Source organism: Carcharodon carcharias, chromosome 22 (genome assembly GCF_017639515.1).
Source record: "Carcharodon carcharias isolate sCarCar2 chromosome 22, sCarCar2.pri, whole genome shotgun sequence".
NCBI lineage: Eukaryota > Metazoa > Chordata > Chondrichthyes > Lamniformes > Lamnidae > Carcharodon > Carcharodon carcharias.
Window position 1 is genome coordinate 2,545,895 of NC_054488.1, and position 24,169 is coordinate 2,570,063.

Sequence of the window (24,169 nt, forward strand, 5' to 3'; positions counted from 1 at the left end):
GTCAACATAAGACTGCCCTTATATGGCTAACCCTCGGGTACACACTTCAGCGGGAGCTGTTGTCAAGCCGGTCTCTCGGTCGTGGGCCTGAGAAAGGTTCCTTGGAAAGTCAGGAGGTGTTACAGTCTCCACGTCCATACCTGAAAACATTGTCACCTTTTATTGTTGTGATGTTGAATCCTGTACAGCAGTTGATATGCAACCTGTATCCTGTGCAGTGATGCTACTATTTGGGTTGAACCTAGGTGTTAGAAGCTTGTATGAAGAACTGTGGGCGGAGGTTTCACAATGAAGTAGGAAAATTCCGATTCCTGAATGAATTAATCAAAGTGGTTTCTCCGAAGGTGAGTCTCCCAGCATCTGTGCGCAGCATTAAGATTCGAACAAACAACGAGCAGCAGAGTGTGTCACAGTTTCAGACAAATGGCTGGCACACACTCATCACTAAATACTTGCACCCAGTGGTAAAGCTCTCTGCAAAGACTTGTATTAATTGAAGATTCAATACTTACAGCCAGAAAGTGTTCTAGAAATTAAATGCATTACCGTCAGGAAAAAAAAGAAAGGCTGTATTGATTAAGGAGAACATTGCAGTGCTGGAGAAAGGGCATATCCCAGGGGGTCAAGGATAGAATCGATTTGGCAAGAGCTAAGGAACAAAAATGGTGCAATTACATTGATTGGTATAGTCTATAGGCCACCATCTAGTGAGAAGGAACAAATCTGCAAGAGAATTACAGAGAGGTGCAAAAGTTATAGAGTGGTTATAATGGGGGACTTTAATTGTCCGAATATAGGCTGGGATAGTAGTACTGTAAAAGGCAGAGAGGGGCAAGAGTTCCTAGAACATGTTCAGGAGAATTTTCTACAGCAGTATTTGTCCAGAGCTAGGAAAGCTGATATCCTCATGACATCCTCCATCCCCTACCCCTTGAATATAGGAGACTGAGGGCTGATCTAAATAGAGGTGTTTAAAATGTTCAATGGGTTCAATTGGATAGATACAAAAGAACAATTTCCTCTGGAGAAATCAAAACCAAGGAGGCACAGTCTTAAAATTAGAGCTGGACTATTTAGGGATGAATTTAGGAAGCATATCTTCATACAAAGGGGCAGTGGAAATCGGGACTCTGTTCCCCAAAAGGCTGTGGATTCTGGGGCTCAGATGGAGCTTTCAAGATTGATATTGATAAATTTTTGTTGGGTGAGAGTTTTAAGGGTTATGGAGCAGAGGCAGGTGAATCGGGTTAAGGTACAGATCGACCATGATCTAACAGAATGGTGGAACAGGCCTCAGAGGCTGATTAGCCCACATTTTGTTCCTGGTTTCATTTTAATTTCTTTCTTTTTCCAGTATTTAGGAGACAGAGTATCCGAAAAGGTCAAAGCAAAAGTAATTGAATTGCTGTATAGCTGGACAGTCGCTCTCCCGGAGGAAATCAAAATCAAAGACGCCTACCAGATGTTAAAGAAACAAGGTGTGAAGAGTTTGTCCTGAATCCTGCACCATTCTCCATGTTAGACAATAATCACCAAGTATACAGATTGGGCACTTGGTGAAAGTTTTGGCTGAGGTTTTGCTGTGCCAATCTGTAGGTGTGAAACCAGTGACTTGCTTTCCAGAGTAAGTGTCCCTTTCATCCAGCTTTATACCCAGTGTTGAGGCATCACATGCTACTGTGATTGGGATCCATGGCCAGAGTCAACCCTCTCCTAACTCGCCCAAGTAGCCAGTGTTCATACATGGTCCTTGATGGCATGTCAGTACCTGATCTAATTCTTATGCGCTCTCTCAGAAGTCACTGGATAATCATCAGACAGGACAACCTTGCTTAAGATTTTCCCTCCCTCAGCCCAGCACACTGAGACCAGTTACAGCTCAATCATACGCTGCTGTCACCAGTAGAGTCTGCCTCACCTGTTGGTTCTAAAGCAGCAGGTCTGTCAGCATCTGAAAGGAGAGGTCAATGTTTTGGGTGGGCTTTGTGGAGGCAGTCAGAATAAAGGGCCTCTGCCTGAGGGCTTTACCTGTGGGGGTCGGTCTCCTTCTTTACAATGTTGCATTGCTGTAGTATTTTCTGTCTGTGTTGCGCTGTTCATTGGTAAACCCTGACTGAATGCACTGATGAATAGTTTTGTGCTGTCTTATGTCTTGCATTTTTCTTTAAGGTATTTTGCAACATGATCCTCAGATCCCAGTTGATAAGACCCTGATTCCCTCACCCCCAACTCGCCCTAAAAACGCAGTATTTGAAGACAATGAAAAATCTAAGGTAGGAATAGATCATCATCCAACTGGTAACCAATTTTACATCAAATCCCATATAGTGACATCAACAAAAGGAAAAAGCCCAGAGGGACTGAGGGGGTACCCTCCCAGAGGGACTGAGGGGGTACCCTCCCAGAGGGACTGAGGGGGTACCCTCCCAGAGGGACTGAGGGGGTACCCTTCCAGAGGGACTGAGGGGGTACCCTCCCAGAGGGACTGAGCGAATACCCTCCCAGAGGGACTGAGGGGGTACCATCCGTACAGGTCCAACTGGGATTGAGGGGTACTGTCCCAGAGGAACTGAGGGGGTACTGACCCTACAGATCCCACAGGATGTGAGCCTTGGCTTCTTGACTCCAGCTGTTTGGTGGGTTGAATCAGTTCTACAACATGGAGTGCTCAGTGTTAACACTGGTCTGTGAATGAGAAATCCTGACTCTGGGAGTGGTTTGCTGCTATATGCAGTGCTCTTAGGTAATAGACTTTAATGTGAATTTAAAAGGAACTTGAGCATTTTTGTTTTATTACAGCTGTTAGCCAGATTACTGAAGAGCAAAAACCCAGAGGACCTACAAGAAGCCAACAAACTCATTAAGAATATGGTGAAAGAGGTAAGGAGGCAGAGAATTCTTCATCTAGTGTGCATGTGAGATGTGGAATATATTACTCAGAAAGGACATTGAAGTTGATGAGACAGAAGAGAGAATTACGTGTGCTGCCAGACAGAAAGGTTAAAGATGAGCAGATGGGGTTGGGGTTAAGACAAGAAAGTTAGTAGTTGGGGTTGGGGGATATAATGAGAATGTGGGTGGATGGGAATAACAATGAATTATACTTATATAGCACCTTTAGTGTTGCAAACTGTCCTGTGTTGGTTCCCGAGAATGTTATCAAACAAATTTGACACCAAGCCACCATAGAAGAAGATGATTGGTCAGATGAGAAAAAGCTTGGCCGAAGAGGCAGGTTTGAAGGAGTGTCTGAAAGGAGGAACGTGAGGTAGAGAGGTGGAGTGATTTAGGAACTTTGGACCCGGGCAACTGAAGGTGCTGCTGCCAAGGGTAGAATAATTAAATTGGGGGGTGCTCAAAGGCCTGAATTAGAGGAACGCAGATATCTCAGAGGGTTGTAGGGCTGGAGGAAATTACAGAGATGGGGGGGGGGTGAGACCGTGGAGGGATTTGAAAATGAGGATGAGAATTTTAACATCAAGATGTTGTTTAACCAGGAGCCGGTATAGATCAGCAAGCACAGGTGGTCAGGGAATTGGACATGGTATGAGTTGGGACATGGGCAGCAGAGTTTTGGGTGATCTTAAGTTTACAAAGGGTGGATACTGGGAAACCAATCAGCCGTGTTGGAATGGTTGAGAGGTAATGAAGGCAGGAAGTGTGTTTCAGCAGCAGATGAGCTGAAGCAGGGCAGAGTCAGATTTTTTTCTATTCGTTTATGGGATGTGGTCTTCACTGGCTGGGCCAGTATTTATTTCCCAGTCCTAGTTGCCCTTGTTGGTGAGCTGCCTTCTTGAACCGCAGCAGACCATGTGGTGTAGGTACACCCTCAGTGCTGTTAGGGAGGGAGTTCCAGGATTTTGACCCAGCGACAGTGAAGGAACGGTGATATATTTCCAAGTCAGGATGATGAGTGACTTGGAGAGGAAACTTCAGGTGGTGGTAGTGTTCCCATCTATCTGCTGCCCTTGTCCTTCTAGATGGTAGTGGTCGTGGGTTTGGAAGGTGCTGCCTAAGGAACCTTGGTGAATTCCTGCAGTGCATCTTGTAGATGGCACACACTGCTGCTACTGTACAACAGTAGCGGAGAGAGTGAATGTTTGTGGATGTGGTGCCAATGGGCTGCTTTGTCCTGGATGGTGTCAAACTTCTTGAATGTTATGGGAGCCGCACTCATCCAGGCAAGTGGGGAGTATTCCATCACATTCCTGATTTGTGCTTTGCAGATGGTGGACAGGCTTTGGGGAGTCAGGAGGTGAGTTACTCGTCACAGGATTCCTAGCCTCTGACCTGCTCTTGTAGCCACAGTATTTATATGGCTGGTCCAGTTCAGTTTCTGTTCAATGGTAACCCCCAGGATGTTGATAGTGGGGGGTTCAGTGATGGTAATGCCATTGAATGTCAAGAGGCGATGGTTGGATTCTCTCTTGTTGGAGATGGTCATTGCCTGGCTATTGTGTGACGTGAATGTTACTTGCCACTTGTCAAGCCAAGCCTGGATATTGTCCACATCTTGCTGCATTTGGACATGGACTGCTTCAGTATCTGAGGAGTCACGAATGGTTCTGAACATGTGCAATCATCAGCGAATATCCCCACTTCTGACCTTATGATGGAAGGAAGGTCATTGATGAAGCAGCTGAAGATGGTTGGGCCGAGGACACTACCCTGAGGAACTCCTGCAGTGATGTCCTGGAGCTGAGATGATTGACCCCCAACAACCACAGCCATCTTCCTTTGTGCTAGGTATGACTCCAAACAGCAGAGAATTTTCCCCTGATTCCCATTGACTCCAGTTTTGCTGGGGCTCCTTGATGCCACACTCGGTCAAATGCTGCCTGGATGACAAGGGCAGTCACTCTCACCTCACCTGTTCCAATGGTGGTGACAGGTGGGCTCATAGATGGAGTGGATATTGGGGCAGAAGCTCATCTCAGTATTAAACCAGACATCAAGATTGTTAACAGCCTGGTTCAACCACCGTTTCCAGCAATAGGGATGAAATCGATCGCTAAAGAGCAGAGCTTGTGGCATGATCTGAAGATATCGATTTCAATCCTCCCAATATTTAGTTGGAGGTAATTTTAGCTCATCCACTACTGGATGTTGGACAGACAGTCTGGAAATTTGGCAACAGTGAAGAGGTTGAGAAGTGGTGGTGAGGTAGCACTGGGTGTGGTCAGTGTAAATGTGGAACTTGATGTGCTTTGAGATAATGTCACTGAGGGACAGCATGTAGCTGAGAAACAGGAGGGGGCCAAGAATAGACCCTTAAAGGACACCAGAGGTAACGGTGTGGGAGCAGGAATTGAAGTCATTGCAAGTGAGTCTCTGACTGCAATTAGATAGATAAGAATGGAACCAGGAGAGAGCAGCCCCACCCAGCAGGACAACAGTGGAGAGGTGTTGGAGGAGGATGGTGTGGTCAACTGTGTCAAAATCTCAAGACAGGTTGAGAAGGATGAGGGGGGGGAAGTTTACCTTTGTCAAAGTCACATCAGATGTACTTTGTGACTCTGGGGGAAATGATGAGAAGGTGGATAGGTGACATAGAAGGAGTAGCTGTGGCTCAAAGTGGGGAAGAATGTGGGTCAGTACTCTGTATCTAACCCTGTCCTCCTCCTGTCCTGGGAGTGTTTGATGGGACAGTGTAAAGGGAACTTTACTCTGTATCTAACCCCGTGCTGTACCTGTCCTGGGAGTGTTTGATGGGGACAGTGTAGAGGGAGCTTTACTCTGCATTTAACCCTGTCCTACTCCTGTCCTGGGAGTATTTGATGGGGACGCTGTAGAGGGAGATTTACTCTGTATCTAACCCCGTGCTGTACCTGTCCTGGGGGTGTTTGATGGGGACAGTGTAGAGGGAGCTTTACTCTGTATCTAACCCCGTGCTGTACCTGTCCTGGGAGTGTTTGATGGGGACAGTTTAGAGGGAGCTTTACTCTGTATCTAACCCCGTGCTGTACCTGTCCTGGGAGTGTTTGATGGGGACAGTTTAGAGGGAGCTTTACTCTTCCCCAATAATCACAAAAATTCATTGTATTATTTGGACAATATGGATACTGTACAAACATCTTGTGATGGCCCTGGGTGATGTTTGGTCTTTGTTTTAAGCAGCATTGCTGAGTGTGTTTCCAGTACGGCAGTGTAGAGGCAAGCTCTGAATTCTCAGATCTTTCTGCTCCTGTACCTTTCACAGGATGAAGCCCGAATGCAGAAAATAACAAAGCGTTTGAACACTCTGGAGGAAGTGAACAATAATGTGCGTCTGTTGAATGAAATGTTGGCTCATTACAGCAAGGAGGAGTCGACAGAAGGGGACAAAGAGCTGATGACGGTAATCCTGAACCCTCCCCACCCCAAAATCTACTTGGTGCTTTATTTTTGATGTGCAAGGCTACAGTTTAATATGCTCACCCCACTGGGTACACACTCCTACCCTCTCACTCACACTCAAAAGATATTCTTAGACACACAAACGTGCGCACATGCATGTGCACATGCAGACAGGCGCACACAAACGCATACAGGCAGGCAAACAGACGGACAGGCGTAGACAGACATGCATGCGCAAATCAACACGTGCGCAGACCGACACACATGCACGCACATGCAGACCCGCACACACGCAGACACACGCGCAGACCCACACACCCAGACCCACACATACATACACACGCGCAGACCCGCACACTTGCAGACCCATGCATGCACACACGCATGCAGACTGACACACACATGCAGACTGACACACACGCGCAGACCCACTCCCCCCACACATACACACACACACACGCAGACCCACACACACGCAGACCCACATACACGCACGTAGACCCACACACACACGCAGACCGACACACACACGCAGACCGACACACACGCAGACCGACAGACCCCCACACACACGCAGACCCACACACACATGCAGACCCACACACACACACACACACACACGGACCGACATACACGTGCAGACACACACATGCAGAACCATGCACACAGACCCAGGCACATGTGCACACGCAGACCGACACGCGCACACACGCGCAGACCGACACATGTACGCAGAACCACACACTCATGCACGCAGACCCACGCGCACACACACAGGCAGACCCACACACACACACGCAGAACCACACACACGCAGACACACACACACACGCAGACACACACACACATGCAGACACACACACACGCAGACACACACACGCAGACACACACACACGCAGACACACACACACACGCAGACACACACACACACACACACGCAGACACACACACACGCAGACACACACACACGCAGACACACGCGCAGAAACACACACACGCAGACACACACACGCAGACACACACGCGCAGACACACACGCGCAGACACACACACGCAGACACACACACACGCACGCAGACACACACGCACGCAGACACACACGCACGCAGACACACGCACGCAGACACACACACGCACGCAAACACACACGCACGCAAACACACGCACGCAGACCGACACACGCACACGCACGCAGACCGACACACGCACGCAGACCGACACACGCACACGCACGCAGACCGACACATGCACACGCACGCAGACCGACACACGCACACGCATGCAGACCGACGCACACAGACTGACACACGCACACGGACGCAGACCGACACGCGCGCACACACGCAGACCGACACGCGCGCGCACACGCAGACCGACACGCGCGCACACACGCAGACCGACACGCGCGCACACACGCAGACCGACACGCGCGTACACACGCAGACCGACACGCGCGCACACACGCAGACCGACACGCGCGCACACACGCAGACCGACATGCGCACACGCAGACTGACATGCACACACATGCAGACCGACACGCAGACCGACACACGTACACGCGCACACAAGCAGACCGATACATGCGCACACACGCAGACCGACATGCAGACTGACATGCACACACACGCAGACTGTCACACGCAGACCTACACACACACACGCGCACAAACACACACTCAGACCGACGCGCGCGCACACGCAGACCCATGCGCGCGGACAGACCGACGCACGTGCGTGCACGCACACAAATGGACTGACAGAGACAAACGCACTCGCTCACACAGACACAGAGACAATCTGTCCTACTGTCTGTAAATCATTGGTGTTTTGTGTGAATAGCTGTTCCTCACGAGAGGCCTGAAAGAATGAATGTAACAGAAAGGGCAGCTGCAAGTAGGATCCTGCTTGCACCCTCCATCCACGGATACACTCTCCAGTCGGGGTGCATGATCAGAAGCAGGAACCATGGCTGATTTACGATGTTTTCAACTAGCAATTCTACTGCTGCCCTGGCTAATGTGAACAGACAGCAGAGGCTGGAACTTCAATCTTTGTTCTGTGCAGTGAGTTGTTTGTGTCATTAATATCCCAGACATGTAGATATGATGGGCTAAATGGCCTGTGTGTAAGTTGCTTTGACTCTTTCAGCCTGAGTACTCAGATTATAAAGCTCTTTTTTATTCATTCATGGGATGTGGATTTTGCTGACTGGGTCAGCATTTAGATGCCCTTGAGAAGGTGGTGGTGAGCTGCCTTCTTGAGCTGCTGCAGTCCATGTGGTGTAGGTACACCCAGTGTGCTATTAGGGAGGGAGTTCCAGGATTTTACCCAGCAACAGTGAAGGAACAGCGATATATTTCCAAGTCTGGATGTTGTGTGGCTTTGAGGGGAACTTCCAGGTGGTGATGTTCCCATGTGTCTGCTGCCCTTGTCCATCTAGATGGTAGTGGTCATGGGTTTGGAAGGTGCTGTCTAAGGAGTCTTGGTGAATTCCTGCAGTGCATCTTGTAGATGGTACACACTGCTGCTACTGTGCATCGGTAGTGGAGGGAGTGAACGTTTGTGGATGTGGTGCCAGTCAAGCAGGCTGCTTTGTCCTGGACGGTGTCCAGCTTTCCGATTAATTGTGGGAGCTGCACAATATTTCTGTGACCATGAATCTGTTCAGCTGTTCCTCACATCCCTTGTTCCCACAATATCCTCAATATCCATCCTCATTAAGACCCCGGTACAATCGCCAGCTCCAACCTTCAGTCCATCGAGCCCAAGGAGTGCAGATTTGAGAATATCTGGTGGATAACTGGTCTTGCCAGTCGTGGTTGGATTTTGTTGGACCCACGTCAATGTCCATTAATCGTCTCCTCTGCCAAACCCACACTCTGATCACCACTCAGGGATCATTTTGAATTCAAAGGCAACCCTGATTTCTTTACTGCACAACCAGTTGTTGTCTTCAACCCCTCTACCTTGCCCCCTCCACCCTCACCTCCAACAAGTGTGAGCAGCTTCTGGACTTGTTTGTCACTAAGATTGAGACCATCGTTCAGCTGCATCTCCTGCATTCCTCCCTTCTGTTTGAGCACCAGGCCAAGCCTCTCTCTGGGCTCCCCTCATCCCTCACGTTCCTCTCACTTTCTCGATGAGATCTGTCTTCTGCTGCTCCGACCTCATTCCCTCCAAACTGTTGACCACACAACCTCCTTTCCTGACACACGTTAACTGATATTGTGATATTCCCCTCCCCTTCAGATCTGAGACTCTGACCCCTCCGTCAAACTTCTGCCTCATTAACACCCATCCTTTCCTTTCCAAAATCCTTGAACATCATGTCACTTCCTAAATCAGTTCCTTTCAAGCCAACAAAAGTTGAACACATTAACCTCCTGCAACACCTCTCCACCATCGTCCAGCTATATGCTGACCGGAAGCAACATCATCCGAAAACACAGCAAGTTCTGCATGTACATTGATGGCATGCGGCTCCATTTCACTGCCACCACTCTCGATCCCTCCAATGCCTCTATGTTGTCAAACTGTTTATCCAACATCTACTACTGGATGAGCAGAAATTAAACATTGGGAAGGCTGTAACCATTGTCTGAAGCCTCCTCCATTGCCTACAACTCACTGACTCCATCCCTCTCCCTGGCCACCATCCGAGGCAGAATCAGACTATACACAGCCTTGGTGTCATATTCAAATGTGGGCTGAGCTTCTGACCCTATAATCCTCTTCACCAGCAAGATTGACCAATTCCACCTCCTTAACATGACCCAACCCAACCCTGCTGCAGCTCATCTGCTACTCAAACTCTCATTCATGTTTTTGTACCTTTAGACTTGACTATTCTAATACACTCCTGGCTGGCTTCCATTAACTTTAGCTGATCTGAAGCTCTACTGTCCATATCCTATCTCGCACCAAATCCTAGTCACCCACCACCCTCTGTCTCAGTCCCAGTCCCGGTCTCCAAATTAATTTGTGCTCCTCCATAATTAAATTGCTTCATGGCCTATTCTATCCTCTATATCCCTGTAACTTCCTCCAGCCCCTCTCAGCTCTCCATTCTTCTGATTCTGGTATTTTATGCATCTCTCGCTGGTTTTGCCCCACCATTAGCAATCATGTCTCAGCCTCTTATGATTACATCTGGAATTTCCCCCTTAACCCTCCCTCCCTCTCCTCCTTAAAACCTCCTCCTTTAATCAAGGCCTTTGGTCATCCCTCCTAATGTTTCTTTCTTAGGCTCCAGTCTACTTTTGTCTGAATATGCCTCTGTGAAGCAAATTGGGTTAGTTTTCAATGTTTAAAATATTATATTAATGCATGCTGTTGTACAGAGGGTGCAGTGAGATTCTGTCAAGGAAACTGACATTGGACTTGGTCTCTCGATGAATAACACAAACTCTGCTGCTTTTCAGGAGTTGTACGAGCGTTGTGAGAAGATGAGACGGACATTGTTCAAACTTGCAAGTGAAACCGAGGACAATGACAACAGCTTGGGTAGGTCAGGAAGTTTCCTCCTAAGACTGTAAACAGATGGGGTCTAGCCATCCCATACCACAGCTTAATTTCCCACCCTCCACCACTTAAGGTGTTTACTGTTACTAAAGTTCAGTTCCCCTGGTATATCCTGTACCTCGGCCAGACACCGTACTTCAGTTGACGTGTAAATGTCTTCAAGTTTCTGCATCATGTGGGGCATCACAACTGAGCCCAGTTTTATCATCATTTGATGGCTATGCACATTTTACGCTAGCGCACCACTGAATAACAAATCTCACCCCTCCCCCACCCCGTGCCCACGCCCACTTGTACACACGCGCACACACTCGCTCTCATGCACAAACACGCACGCGCACACACCCTCTGGCACATGCACGCAGACTCACTCTCACACCCAAACTCACTCTCACACACACACACGCACACACACACACACCTTGCACGCTCGCCCATGCACGCTCACTCGCTCTCACATGCACACACACACTCACACACACATGTGTGAACACTCCTGTCCATGCTCACACTTGTGCACTCCACCCAGGAACATTGAGGCAAATTGCAAAACTCATTCCACTGCTTTGATTGCAGTCAGCTCATCTCGGATCAACCTGGGTCGTTCTTGCCCAGTTACACAATGACTTCACAATCCAACTTTTCGGGAAGCCGGTGGGTTTGTTTGAGGTCTAAGGTTTGTGATCAAAGTAAATTCAGACATTATCGAAGGCACAATTTCATAGAAAGTATGGATGCTTGGAGGCATGAAACTTCATGCTGCACGTGAACGTGGACGGTTAAAAGGCCAGACTAGCCTATTGAGAGTCGACATGAAACATTTCCCTCCTGCCAATGGCACCAGCAGCCTCCAGCACTTACCCAGGCAGCTGTCATTGGTAAAAACAAAAAAACTGCGGATGCTGGAAATCCAAAACAAAAACAGAATTACCTGGAAAAACTCAGCAGGTCTGGCAGCATCGGTGGAGAAGAAAAGAGTTGACGTTTCGAGTCCTCATGACCCTTCGACAGAAGTTCTGTCGAAGGGTCATGAGGACTCGAAACGTCAACTCTTTTCTTCTCCACCGATGCTGCCAGACCTGCTGAGTTTTTCCAGGTAATTCTGTTTTTGTTTTGCTGTCATTGGTGTGTGGGCAGAGATAGTAATGGCACCTTCAAAAGAGTGCAAATAAATGTAGGGGGCTGGTGGGATGGGGAAGGATTGGGTGCGAGCAAGTTTTTATATTTCTCCCTATTTCCAGTGCACAGTGGGATTGTAATTAATGCCCAAAGGATAAATACTGAATCAGAAATAAAAATACACAAAAGTCCATCAGTACCTGTTGGAGAAAAGATCAGCTTCTGATTAAGATTCTACAGCTAAAGTGTTCATTTACTGACCGACTTGCTGCGTGTTTTCAACCCATTGGTATTTACAAGTGAGATTAACTTAATTTATTGTTTAGTTCACATTTTAGAATGTTCTGACTTTTTTTTGAAGAAAGAGGAGTTTTAAATGTGTTTTAAAACATAGTGCATCCACACAGATTAAAGGGGACTCTGAGATGGCAGGTGCTTACAATGCTACCTTTGATATTGTTTCCAACAATGACTCCAAAGTCATTAATCTGTCTCTATAGTTGAAAAACACGTGATGCCCATTATATTGAAAAGCCTTTGATTCCTTTCTGGCTGTGAGCTGGGCACAGATTGAAGCATCCGGACCTCCTGAAGGTTCCAGAGACAGTCAGGTTTCTTAAAGTAACATTTTTGACTGAAGCTAAAAGTTAAATACGGTGGTTAGATGTGAGGAAGCGCAGCAAGTTTTTTTCATTTTCAACTGATGTGTGAAAACTGCCTATTGCTTCGTATTTGCCTCATCTCAGTAAGTATTTGCTTGATTCACCTTGTCTGGGATTAAAGTCACACGTCGCACTGATAACAAAAGTAATGGGATCCAAGGCAAATTGGATCCAGAATTGGCTGAGTGGCAGGAAGCAGAGGTTGATGGTCGAGGGGTGTTTTTGTGACTGGATGCCTGTGTCCAGTGGGATTCCGCAGGGATCGGTGTTGGGTCCCTTGCTGTTTGTGGTATTTATAAACGAGTTAGACTTGAATGTAGGAGGGTTGATCAGTAAGTTCACGGATGACATGAAAATTGGTGGGGTGGTAAATAGTGAGGAGGATAGCCTTACATTACAGGAGAATATAGATGGGCTGGTCAGATGGGCTGATCAGTGGCAAATGGAATTTAATCCGGATAAGTGTGAGGTGATGCACTGGGGCAGGACAAACAAGGCACGGGAATACACGATGAATGGTATGACCCTGGGAAGTACCGAGGGTCAAAGGGACCTTGATGTGCATGTCCACCGGTCCCTTAAGTTAGTGGGACAAGTAGATAAGGTGGTTAAGAAGGCATATGGGATCCTTGCCTTTATTAGCCGAGGCATAGAATATAAGAGCAGGGAGGTTATGCTGGAACTGTATAAAATGCTGGTTAGGTCACAGCTAGAGTATTGTGTGCAGTTCTGGAATCCGCATTATAGGAAGGATGTGATTGCACTAGAGAGAGAGCAGAGGAGATTTACCAGGATGTTGCCTGGGCTGGAGAGTTTTAGTTATGAGGAGAGATTGGATAGACTGGGGTTATTTTCCCTGGAGCAGAGGGGATTGAGGGGGGACATGATTGAGGTGTATAAAATTATGAGGGGCATAGATCGGGTAGACAGGGAGGAACTTTTCCCCTTGGTGGAGGGATCAATAACCAGGGAGCATAGATTTAAGGTAAGGGGCAGGAGGTTTAGAGGGGATGTGAGGAAGAATTTTTTCACCCAGAGGGTGGTGGGAATCTGGAACTCACTGCCTGAAAGGGTGATAGAGGCAGAAACCCTCCTCACATTTAAGAAGTATTTGGATGTGCACTTGCGATGCCATGGCATATAAGACTATGGGCCTAGTGCCGGAAAATGGGGTTAGAATAGTTAGGCACTTGTTTGACCGGCGCAGACTCGATGGGCCGAAGGGCCTTTTTCTGTGCTGTACACTCTGACTGTATGAGCAAAAGAGACAAATATCTAGATCCTAAGGGGTAACTATGATAACACCCATCCAGTTACAGTAGCTACAGGACAGAGTGAGTCAACTCCCAGGAAGGTCAGGCAGTCAGAGGGCTGACAGGGATCGACAGCAGTGAGCTCAGGCAGTGACCCCACAGCTGACTGATTCCTAACACTTGGACGCAGATAAATTATGAAGTTTTGAAATTTATGGACAGTAAAGTTTCAGTGTTTAAAATTATGACTAGTTACAAAATCTTCAGTCTTAGGCAGGCCCCCGATTGGCCGCGCTGTCGATCAGCCAGGCCCCCGATTGGCCGCGCTGTCGATCAGCCAGGCCCCCGATTGGCCGCGCTGTCGATCAGCCAGGCCCCCGATTGGCCGCGCTGTCAATCAGCCAGGCCCCCGATTGGCCGCGCTGTCGATCAGCCAGGCCCCCGATTGGCCGCGCTGTCGATCAGCCAGGCCCCCGATTGGCCGCGCTGTCGATCAGCCAGGCCCCCGATTGGCCGCGCTGTCGATCAGCCAGGCCCCCGATTGGCCGCGCTGTCGATCAGCCAGGCCCCCGATTGGCCGCGCTGTCGATCAGCCAGGCCCCCGATTGTCCGTGCTGTTGATCAGCCAGGCCCCTGATTGGACACAGTGTTGATCTATAATGGTTTTGCCACTTTATTTCAGGTGAGATTTTACGAGCGAGCGATGACCTTTCACGTGCAATAAACTCCTACAAAAAGATAGTTCAAGGACAGGCTGTAAATGGGGAGCTGGACCTACCTGAACTTCCAAAGCCATCAGGTAACTTGTGTTATGGACAGGGGTGGGGTGGGGAGGGTTAATTTAAGCAGCACTAATCTCTCCTCTCACCACCCGTCCGTAAGCAGAAAGGTGTTTTGATTTGCTTCCCTCTTTATAAGCAGTGGCGTATTTCCCAGCCCCACGGCTTTGGTGTGACCCAATTTTCTATTAATAACCCCACAGAATTCTCGACATAGGATGAACTCACAGGGTTAGTTTATTTGCACACAAGCAAAATTCTAAAGGAGGGTCTCAACATTGCCTTCACACTCACACAGTGAAGAGAAGGATAGAGAAAAGAAAGTTTTACAGTACAGAGACCACAGAGAAAATAAATATTGGTTCACATGAGTTCCAGAGTCCAGAATCAAAGTCCAAAAAGATATTCCTTCACAGAGGTTGGTGGGTTGAAAACCAGTGTGGGACAATTCACTTTTCCAGTGGCGTTGCCTTCACATGATAAGATAGGCATGCAGAGATGAGTCAGTCTTGTAGGTGACGGTACAGAATTTGCAGCAGAAGCAGTGCAGCTGGGGGCCAGGTATTCCACCTGGACCAGAGCTCCTTGTCTGTGAGGCTGCTGGTTAGATGGTAAGCAGCAGTCTGAGCCTTTCAGTTCAGCAAGGCAATGTTACTTGTTCCACAACCCAGAGGCCCATGTCACATGACTCCAATCTCTCCACCATGTTTGACAAAGGATTGTGTCCATTGTCTGGATTCCAAAGACTAACATGTCTCCGCCATTAGGAGTGGAAAGGAAGGTTGTGGACCTTCGTCTTAGCAGACGATTCATCTCCTTCTGGCCAGACTGAGTTGTTAAATGCAGATGGCCTTGTATAGCCCTGTTTGAAGTTGGACTGTAGAGTCCACAAGTGGCCGTTAGTGGCTCCTCAGAGATAATAAGGTGCGAGTCTTCCAAAAACTGCCAAGTAGCTTCTTTTGTTCGGGAGTCACAGACAGACTTAGGTTCAGCCATTTTAAAGGTCTTTATTCAGTTTTAAAATTTTAGAAATAGCAATGCACATATGTATTTATATTTCAGAAAAATACACATTGTGAAGTCTTAGTCCCTGACACTTGTTTAATACCCAGTGAAGCTGATCTGAGGTCTCCTTCCTTACCTTCACCTGCTGCTTTTGGGTTGTGCAGACAGCACGCGGCACAGCTGATACTGCAGAGGAAGGAAGTACAGATAGTGAACTGGCAGAAACCACGGGCACCTTTTTATTATAGTGGGTCCCTTCATCAGGCCATATACTGAATAATGTTCTTTCATTAGTCTTGGACAGTAAATAACACCCTCACCTCTGAGTTAAAACGTTGTGGGTTCAAGTCCCAGTCCAGAGACTTGAGCCCAGAATCCAGGCATTATTCCAGTGCTGTTCTATGACTGGACAGTCCTGCCTTGGGTCTATTGAGAGGCAGCATTCTGTCTGTGCTTGGCCCTTCCCTCCCCGCATCCCTGTGAGCTGGGGGAAGGAGTGGGCAGGGGGACTGGCAAATTAACTTTTAAATTATTATTTTAACATTGAACAGATAGAGCAGCATTTTAAAGTTCAGGTGAGCTGTCTGTTGTGCTGGTTTGATAAACTGACCATGTGTTGTGTCTTGCAGTCAGCAGTGGAGCCAGTAACACAGAGACATTGATCGACTTGGCAGGGTTGGATGTCCCATCAGCAAAGGCTAATCCCACTGCAGCACCAGTATTCCCCATCATCCCTCCTCCTCCACACATCTCCAATGATCTCAGCTCCCGATCAGCCAGCCTGTCAAATGTGATCAAGCCACCTCCGAGTTCGGTTGGACTGCTGGATGTGGAGCTGCTTTCTCTGGGTAATGTGCAGTGTCTTGTAGTCCACACGGTCCTAGATGTCAGTGGATAGTAATCCTCAACCTGTTATAGTGCAGTATTGTTCTAGCCTCAGTAGCAAGGGTGAGCCTGAGAGCACAATAATCCTGTTATAATATCATCAGGAGGGTTTTTAAGTGGCAGCGCTGGGGCTGGATTGACTTAAGAAATGCAAAGGAACATACACTGTATTGAGAGTCTGATGCAGAGTAAATATCCCTTAACTCTGCCCCCTGCATAAGTCTGACAAATGCCCATTGGTGGGAGTGTAACCGTTTCCATATTGTGCAACTACTATGACACCACGCCCTCCATACTTGCGGGAACATGGCGTTCCAACCTGAAATTCAGGGAAGTTCCTGTCCCCTATGAGCACTGGCTGGACATCCACCAGTAGCTGGGCTAAAGCTATCACACTGATTACATTCAGCAGAGAGCAGACTCCAGCTGTCTGCCAGTGTGCCCTCAATTTGATCCTTTTCCTCAGAGCTGAAAGACCAATGTCTAACCCATTGCACCAGGCCATCAACCGCCCCCCCCCTGTAATTCCAGGCCATCAACCACCCCCCCCTGTAATTCCAGGCCATCAACCGCACCCCCCCCCTGTAATTCCAGGCCATCAACCACCCCCCCTGTAATTCCAGGCCATCAACCACCCCCCCCCCCTGTAATTCCAGGCCATCAACACCCCCCTGTAATTCCAGGCCATCAACACCCCCCCCCCTGTAATTCCAGGCCATCAACACCCCCCCCCTGTAATTCCAGGCCATCAACACCCCCCTGTAATTCCAGGCCATCAATACCCCCCTGTAATTCCAGGCCATCAACACCCCCCTGTAATTCCAGGCCATCAATACCCCCCCCCCTGTAATTCCAGGCCATCAATACCCCCCTGTAATTCCAGGCCATCAACACCCCCCTGTAATTCCAGGCCATCAACACCCCCCTGTAATTCCAGGCCATCAACACCCCCCTGTAATTCCAGGCCATCAACACCCCCCTGTAATTCCAGGCCATCAACACCCCCCTGTAATTCCAGGCCATCAACACCCCCCCCTGTAATTCCAGGCCATCAACACCCCCCTGTAATTCCAGGCCATCAACACCCCCCTGTAATTCCAGGCCATCAACACCCCCCTGTAATACCAGGCCATCACCCCCCCTGTAATTCCAGGCCATCAACCACCCCCCCCTGTAATTCCAGGCCATCACCCCCCCTGTAATTCCAGGCCATCAACCACCCCCCCCTGTAATTCCAGGCCATCAACCACCCCCCCCTGTAATTCCAGGCCATCAACCACCCCCCCCCTGTAATTCCAGGCCATCACCCCCCCTGTAATTCCAGGCCATCACCCCCCCTGTAATTCCAGGCCATCAACCACCCCCCCCTGTAATTCCAGGCCATCAACACCCCCCTGTAATTCCAGGCCATCACCCCCCCTGTAATTCCAGGCCATCAACCACCCCCCCCTGTAATTCCAGGCCATCAACCGCACCCCCCCCTGTAATTCCAGGCCATCACCCCCCCTGTAATTCCAGGCCATCAACACCCCCCCCCCTGTAATTCCAGGCCATCAACCGCACCCCCCCTGTAATTCCAGGCCATCAACCGCCCCCCCCCTGTAATTCCAGGCCATCAACCGCACCCCCCCTGTAATTCCAGGCCATCACCCCCCCTGTAATTCCAGGCAATCACCCCCCCTGTAATTCCAGGCCATCAACCGCACCCCCCCCTGTAATTCCAGGCCATCAACACCCCCCCCCCTGTAATTCCAGGCCATCAACCGCCCCCCCCTGTAATTCCAGGCCATCAACACCCGCCCCCCTGTAATTCCAGGCCATCAACACCCCCCTGTAATTCCAGGCCATCAACCACCCCCCCCTGTAATTCCAGGCCATCACCCCCCCTGTAATTCCAGGCCATCAACCACCCCCCCCTGTAATTCCAGGCCATCACCCCCCCTGTAATTCCAGGCCATCACCACCCCCCCCCCTGTAATTCCAGGCCATCAACCACCCCCCCCTGTAATTCCAGGCCATCACCACCCCTCCCCCTGTAATTCCAGGCCATCAACCACCCCCCCCTGTAATTCCAGGCCATCAACCACCCCCCCCTGTAATTCCAGGCCATCAACCACCCCCCCCTGTAATTCCAGGCCATCACCCCCCCTGTAATTCCAGGCCATCAACACCCCCCCCCTGTAATTCCAGGCCATCAACCACCCCCCCTGTAATTCCAGGCCATCACCACCCCCCCCCCTGTAATTCCAGGCCATCACCCCCCCTGTAATTCCAGGCCATCACCCCCCCTGTAATTCCAGGCCATCAACCACCCCCCCCTGTAATTCCAGGCCATCAACCACCCCCCCCTGTAATTCCAGGCCATCACCCCCCCCTGTAATTCCAGGCCATCACCCCCCCCTGTAATTCCAGGCCATGACCCCCCCTGTAATTCCAGGCCATCACCCCCCCCTGTAATTCCAGGCCATGACCCCCCCTGTAATTCCAGGCCATGACCCCCCCTGTAATTCCAGGCCATCACCCCCCCCTGTAATTCCAGGCCATCACCCCCCCCTGTAATTCCAGGCCATCACCCCCCCCTGTAATTCCAGGCCATCACCCCCCCCTGTAATTCCAGGCCATCACCCCCCCCTGTAATTCCAGGCCATCAACAGCCCCCCCCCTGTAATTCCAGGCCATCACCCCCCCCTGTAATTCCAGGCCATCAACCACCCCCCCCTGTAATTCCAGGCCATCAACCACCCCCCTGTAATTCCAGGCCATCAACCGCACCCCCCCCTGTAATTCCAGGCCATCAACACCCCCCCCCCTGTAATTCCAGGCCATCAACCGCCCCCCCCTGTAATTCCAGGCCATCAACACCCCCCCCCCTGTAATTCCAGGCCATCAACCGCCCCCCCCTGTAATTCCAGGCCATCAACCACCCCCCCTGTAATTCCAGGCCATCACCCCCCCTGTAATTCCAGGCCATCACCCCCCCCTGTAATTCCAGGCCATCACCCCCCCTGTAATTCCAGGCCATCACCCCCCCCTGTAATTCCAGGCCATCACCCCCCCTGTAATTCCAGGCCATCACCCCCCCTGTAATTCCAGGCCATCACCACCCCCTGTAATTCCAGGCCATCACCACCCCCTGTAATTCCAGGCCATCAACACCCCCCTGTAATTCCAGGCCATCAACACCCCCCTGTAATTCCAGGCCATCACCCCCCCTGTAATTCCAGGCCATCACCCCCCCTGTAATTCCAGGCCATCACCCCCCCTGTAATTCCAGGCCATCACCCCCCCTGTAATTCCAGGCCATCACCACCCCCCCCCCTGTAATTCCAGGCCATCACCCCCCCTGTAATTCCAGGCCATCAACACCCCCCCCCTGTAATTCCAGGCCATCACCCCCCCTGTAATTCCTGGCCATCACCACCCCCCCCCCTGTAATTCCAGGCCATCACCCCCCCCTGTAATTCCAGGCCATCACCCCCCCTGTAATTCCAGGCCATCACCCCCCCCTGTAATTCCAGGCCATCAACCACCCCCCCCTGTAATTCCAGGCCATCAACCACCCCCCCCTGTAATTCCAGGCCATCAACCACCCCCCCCTGTAATTCCAGGCCATCAACCACCCCCCCCTGTAATTCCAGGCCATCAACCACCCCCCCTGTAATTCCAGGCCATCACCCCCCCTGTAATTCCAGGCCATCACCCCCCCCTGTAATTCCAGGCCATCAACCACCCCCCCCTGTAATTCCAGGCCATCAACCACCCCCCCCTGTAATTCCAGGCCATCAACCACCCCCCCCTGTAATTCCAGGCCATCACCCCCCCTGTAATTCCAGGCCATCACCCCCCCCTGTAATTCCAGGCCATCAACCACCCCCCCCTGTAATTCCAGGCCATCAACCACCCCCCCCTGTAATTCCAGGCCATCAACCACCCCCCCCTGTAATTCCAGGCCATCAACCACCCCCCCCTGTAATTCCAGGCCATCAACCACCCCCCCCTGTAATTCCAGGCCATCAACACCCCCTGTAATTCCAGGCCATCACCCCCCCCTGTAATTCCAGGCCATCAACCACCCCCCCCTGTAATTCCAGGCCATCAACCACCCCCCCCTGTAATTCCAGGCCATCAACCACCCCCCCCTGTAATTCCAGGCCATCAACCACCCCCCCCTGTAATTCCAGGCCATCAACCACCCCCCCCTGTAATTCCAGGCCATCAACCACCCCCCCCTGTAATTCCAGGCCATCAACCACCCCCCCTGTAATTCCAGGCCATCAACACCCCCTGTAATTCCAGGCCATCACCCCCCCCTGTAATTCCAGGCCATCAACCACCCCCCCCTGTAATTCCAGGCCATCAACCACCCCCCCCTGTAATTCCAGGCCATCACCCCCCCCTGTAATTCCAGGCCATCAACACCCCCCCCCCTGTAATTCCAGGCCATCAACCGCACCCCCCCTGTAATTCCAGGCCATCACCCCCCCCTGTAATTCCAGGCCATCACCCCCCCTGTAATTCCAGGCCATCAACACCCCCCCCCCTGTAATTCCAGGCCATCACCCCCCCCTGTAATTCCAGGCCATCACCCCCCCTGTAATTCCAGGCCATCAACACCCCCCCCCCTGTAATTCCAGGCCATCAACACCCCCCCCCCTGTAATTCCAGGCCATCAACCGCACCCCCCCTGTAATTCCAGGCCATCACCCCCCCTGTAATTCCAGGCCATCACCCCCCCCTGTAATTCCAGGCCATCAACACCCCCCCCCCTGTAATTCCAGGCCATCAACCGCACCCCCCCTGTAATTCCAGGCCATCACCCCCCCCTGTAATTCCAGGCCATCACCCCCCCTGTAATTCCAGGCCATCACCCCCCCCTGTAATTCCAGGCCATCAACCACCCCCCCCTGTAATTCCAGGCCATCAACCACCCCCCCCTGTAATTCCAGGCCATCAACCACCCCCCCTGTAATTCCAGGCCATCACCCCCCCCTGTAATTCCAGGCCATCACCCCCCCTGTAATTCCAGGCCATCAACACCCCCCCCCCTGTAATTCCAGGCCATCAACCGCACCCCCCCTGTAATTCCAGGCCATCACCCCCCCCCTGTAATTCCAGGCCATCACCCCCCCTGTAATTCCAGGCCATCACCCCCCCCCTGTAATTCCAGGCCATCAACCACCCCCCCCTGTAATTCCAGGCCATCAACCACCCCCCCCTGTAATTCCAGGCCATCAACCACCCCCCCTGTAATTCCAGGCCATCAACCACCCCCCCCTGTAATTCCAGGCCATCACCCCCCCCTGTAATTCCAGGCCATCACCCCCCCCCTGTAATTCCAGGCCATCAACCACCCCCCCCTGTAATTCCAGGCCATCAACCACCCCCCCCTGTAATTCCAGGCCATCAACCACCCCCCCTGTAATTCCAGGCCATCACCGCCCCCCCCTGTAATTCCAGGCCATCAACCACCCCCCCCTGTAATTCCAGGCCATCACCGCCCCCTGTAATTCCAGGCCATCACCCCCCCCTGTAATTCCAGGCCATCACCCCCCCCTGTAATTCCAGGCCATCACCCCCCCCTGTAATTCCAGGCCATCACCCCCCCCTGTAATTCCAGGCCATCAACACCCCCCCCCTGTAATTCCAGGCCATCAACCACCCCCCCCTGTAATTCCAGGCCATCACCCCCCCCCTGTAATTCCAGGCCATCACCCCCCCCTGTAATTCCAGGCCATCACCCCCCCTGTAATTCCAGGCCATCACCCCCCCCTGTAATTCCAGGCCATCAACCACCCCCCCCTGTAATTCCAGGCCATCAACCACCCCCCCCTGTAATTCCAGGCCATCACCCCCCCCTGTAATTCCAGGCCATCAACCACCCCCCCCTGTAATTCCAGGCCATCAACCACCCCCCCCTGTAATTCCAGGCCATCACCCCCCCCTGTAATTCCAGGCCATCACCCCCCCCTGTAATTCCAGGCCATCAACCACCCCCCCCTGTAATTCCAGGCCATCACCCCCCCTGTAATTCCAGGCCATCACCCCCCCCTGTAATTCCAGGCCATCAACCACCCCCCCTGTAATTCCAGGCCATCACCCCCCCTGTAATTCCAGGCCATCAACCACCCCCCCCTGTAATTCCAGGCCATCACCCCCCCCTGTAATTCCAGGCCATCAACCACCCCCCCCTGTAATTCCAGGCCATCAACCACCCCCCCCTGTAATTCCAGGCCATCAACCACCCCCCCCTGTAATTCCAGGCCATCACCCCCCCCTGTAATTCCAGGCCATCACCCCCCCTGTAATTCCAGGCCATCACCCCCCCCTGTAATTCCAGGCCATCAACCACCCCCCCCTGTAATTCCAGGCCATCAACCACCCCCCCCTGTAATTCCAGGCCATCAACCACCCCCCCCTGTAATTCCAGGCCATCAACCACCCCCCCCTGTAATTCCAGGCCATCAACCACCCCCCCCTGTAATTCCAGGCCATCACCACACCCCCCCCTGTAATTCCAGGCCATCACCCCCCCCTGTAATTCCAGGCCATCACCCCCCCTGTAATTCCAGGCCATCACCACCCCCCCCCCTGTAATTCCAGGCCATCACCCCCCCCTGTAATTCCAGGCCATCACCCCCCCCTGTAATTCCAGGCCATCAACCGCACCCCCCTGTAATTCCAGGCCATCACCCCCCCCTGTAATTCCAGGCCATCACCCCCCTGTAATTCCAGGCCATCACCCCCCCTGTAATTCCAGGCCATCAACACCCCCCTGTAATTCCAGGCCAGTTTCTGCCCAAGCCTGGCAGCCTGAGACTGGATGAACCCCGGTGGTCTAAGGTCATCAGTCTGAGATGCTGCATTGAGCCCAGAGTCCAGTGAGCGACAGAGGGTCAGGCCTGATCGTCACCCAGTGACTGTGAGCTTCAGCAGGTCAGACCAGGCCTTAGTTGGGTCCTGGATCCTGCATTGACTGTGGGGCACATTGGAGAATCACAGCAACTCCAGCCTGGCCAGGAACGGGGCCGTCGCTCCGGGTGTGGGAATGGGAACGGGGCCGTCGCTCCGGGTGTGGGAACGGGGCCGTCGCTCCGGGTGTGGGAATGGGAACGGGGCCGTCGCTCCGGGTGTGGGAATGGGAACGGGGCCGTCGCTCCGGGTGTGGGAATGGGAACGGGGTCGTCGCTCTGGGTGTGGGAACGGGGCCGTCGCTCCGGGTGTGGGAACGGGGCCGTCGCTCCGGGTGTGGGAATGGGAACGGGGCCGTCGCTCCGGGTGTGGGAATGGGAACGGGGCCGTCGCTCCGGGTGTGGGAATGGGAACGGGGCCGTCGCTCCGGGTGTGGGAATGGGAACGGGGCCGTCGCTCCGGGTGTGGGAATGGGAACGGGGCCGTCGCTCCGGGTGTGGGAACGGGGCCGTCGCTCCGGGTCTGGGAACGGGGCCGTCGCTCCGGGTGTGGGAATGGGAACGGGGCCGTCGCTCCGGGTGTGGGAATGGGAACGGGGCCGTCGCTCCGGGTGTGGGAATGGGAACGGGGCCGTCGCTCTGGGTGTGGGAATGGGAACGGGGCTGTCGCTCCGGGTGTGGGAATGGGAACGGGGCCG

At 51.9% G+C, this 24,169-nt stretch overlaps 1 protein-coding gene across 4 annotated transcripts in view; it reads left to right on the plus strand.

Moving 5' to 3' along the window:
• gga3b (golgi associated, gamma adaptin ear containing, ARF binding protein 3b) overlaps positions 1 to 24,169 on the plus strand; it is a 155,657-nt gene that overhangs the window by 102,746 nt on the left and 28,742 nt on the right. For 2 of the 4 annotated variants that reach the window (XM_041217290.1, XM_041217291.1), the window contains 8 exons: positions 246 to 344; positions 1,355 to 1,478; positions 2,170 to 2,273; positions 2,800 to 2,880; positions 6,200 to 6,337; positions 10,761 to 10,842; positions 14,577 to 14,693; positions 16,308 to 16,526. In XM_041217290.1, the coding sequence (XP_041073224.1) occupies positions 246 to 344; positions 1,355 to 1,478; positions 2,170 to 2,273; positions 2,800 to 2,880; positions 6,200 to 6,337; positions 10,761 to 10,842; positions 14,577 to 14,693; positions 16,308 to 16,526 (964 nt within the window). Of the gene's footprint in view, positions 1 to 245; positions 345 to 1,354; positions 1,479 to 2,169; positions 2,274 to 2,799; positions 2,881 to 6,199; positions 6,338 to 10,760; positions 10,843 to 14,576; positions 14,694 to 16,307; positions 16,527 to 24,169 lie in introns of those variants that run through there. The other 2 variants (XM_041217293.1, XM_041217292.1) reach the window with 2 other exon arrangements.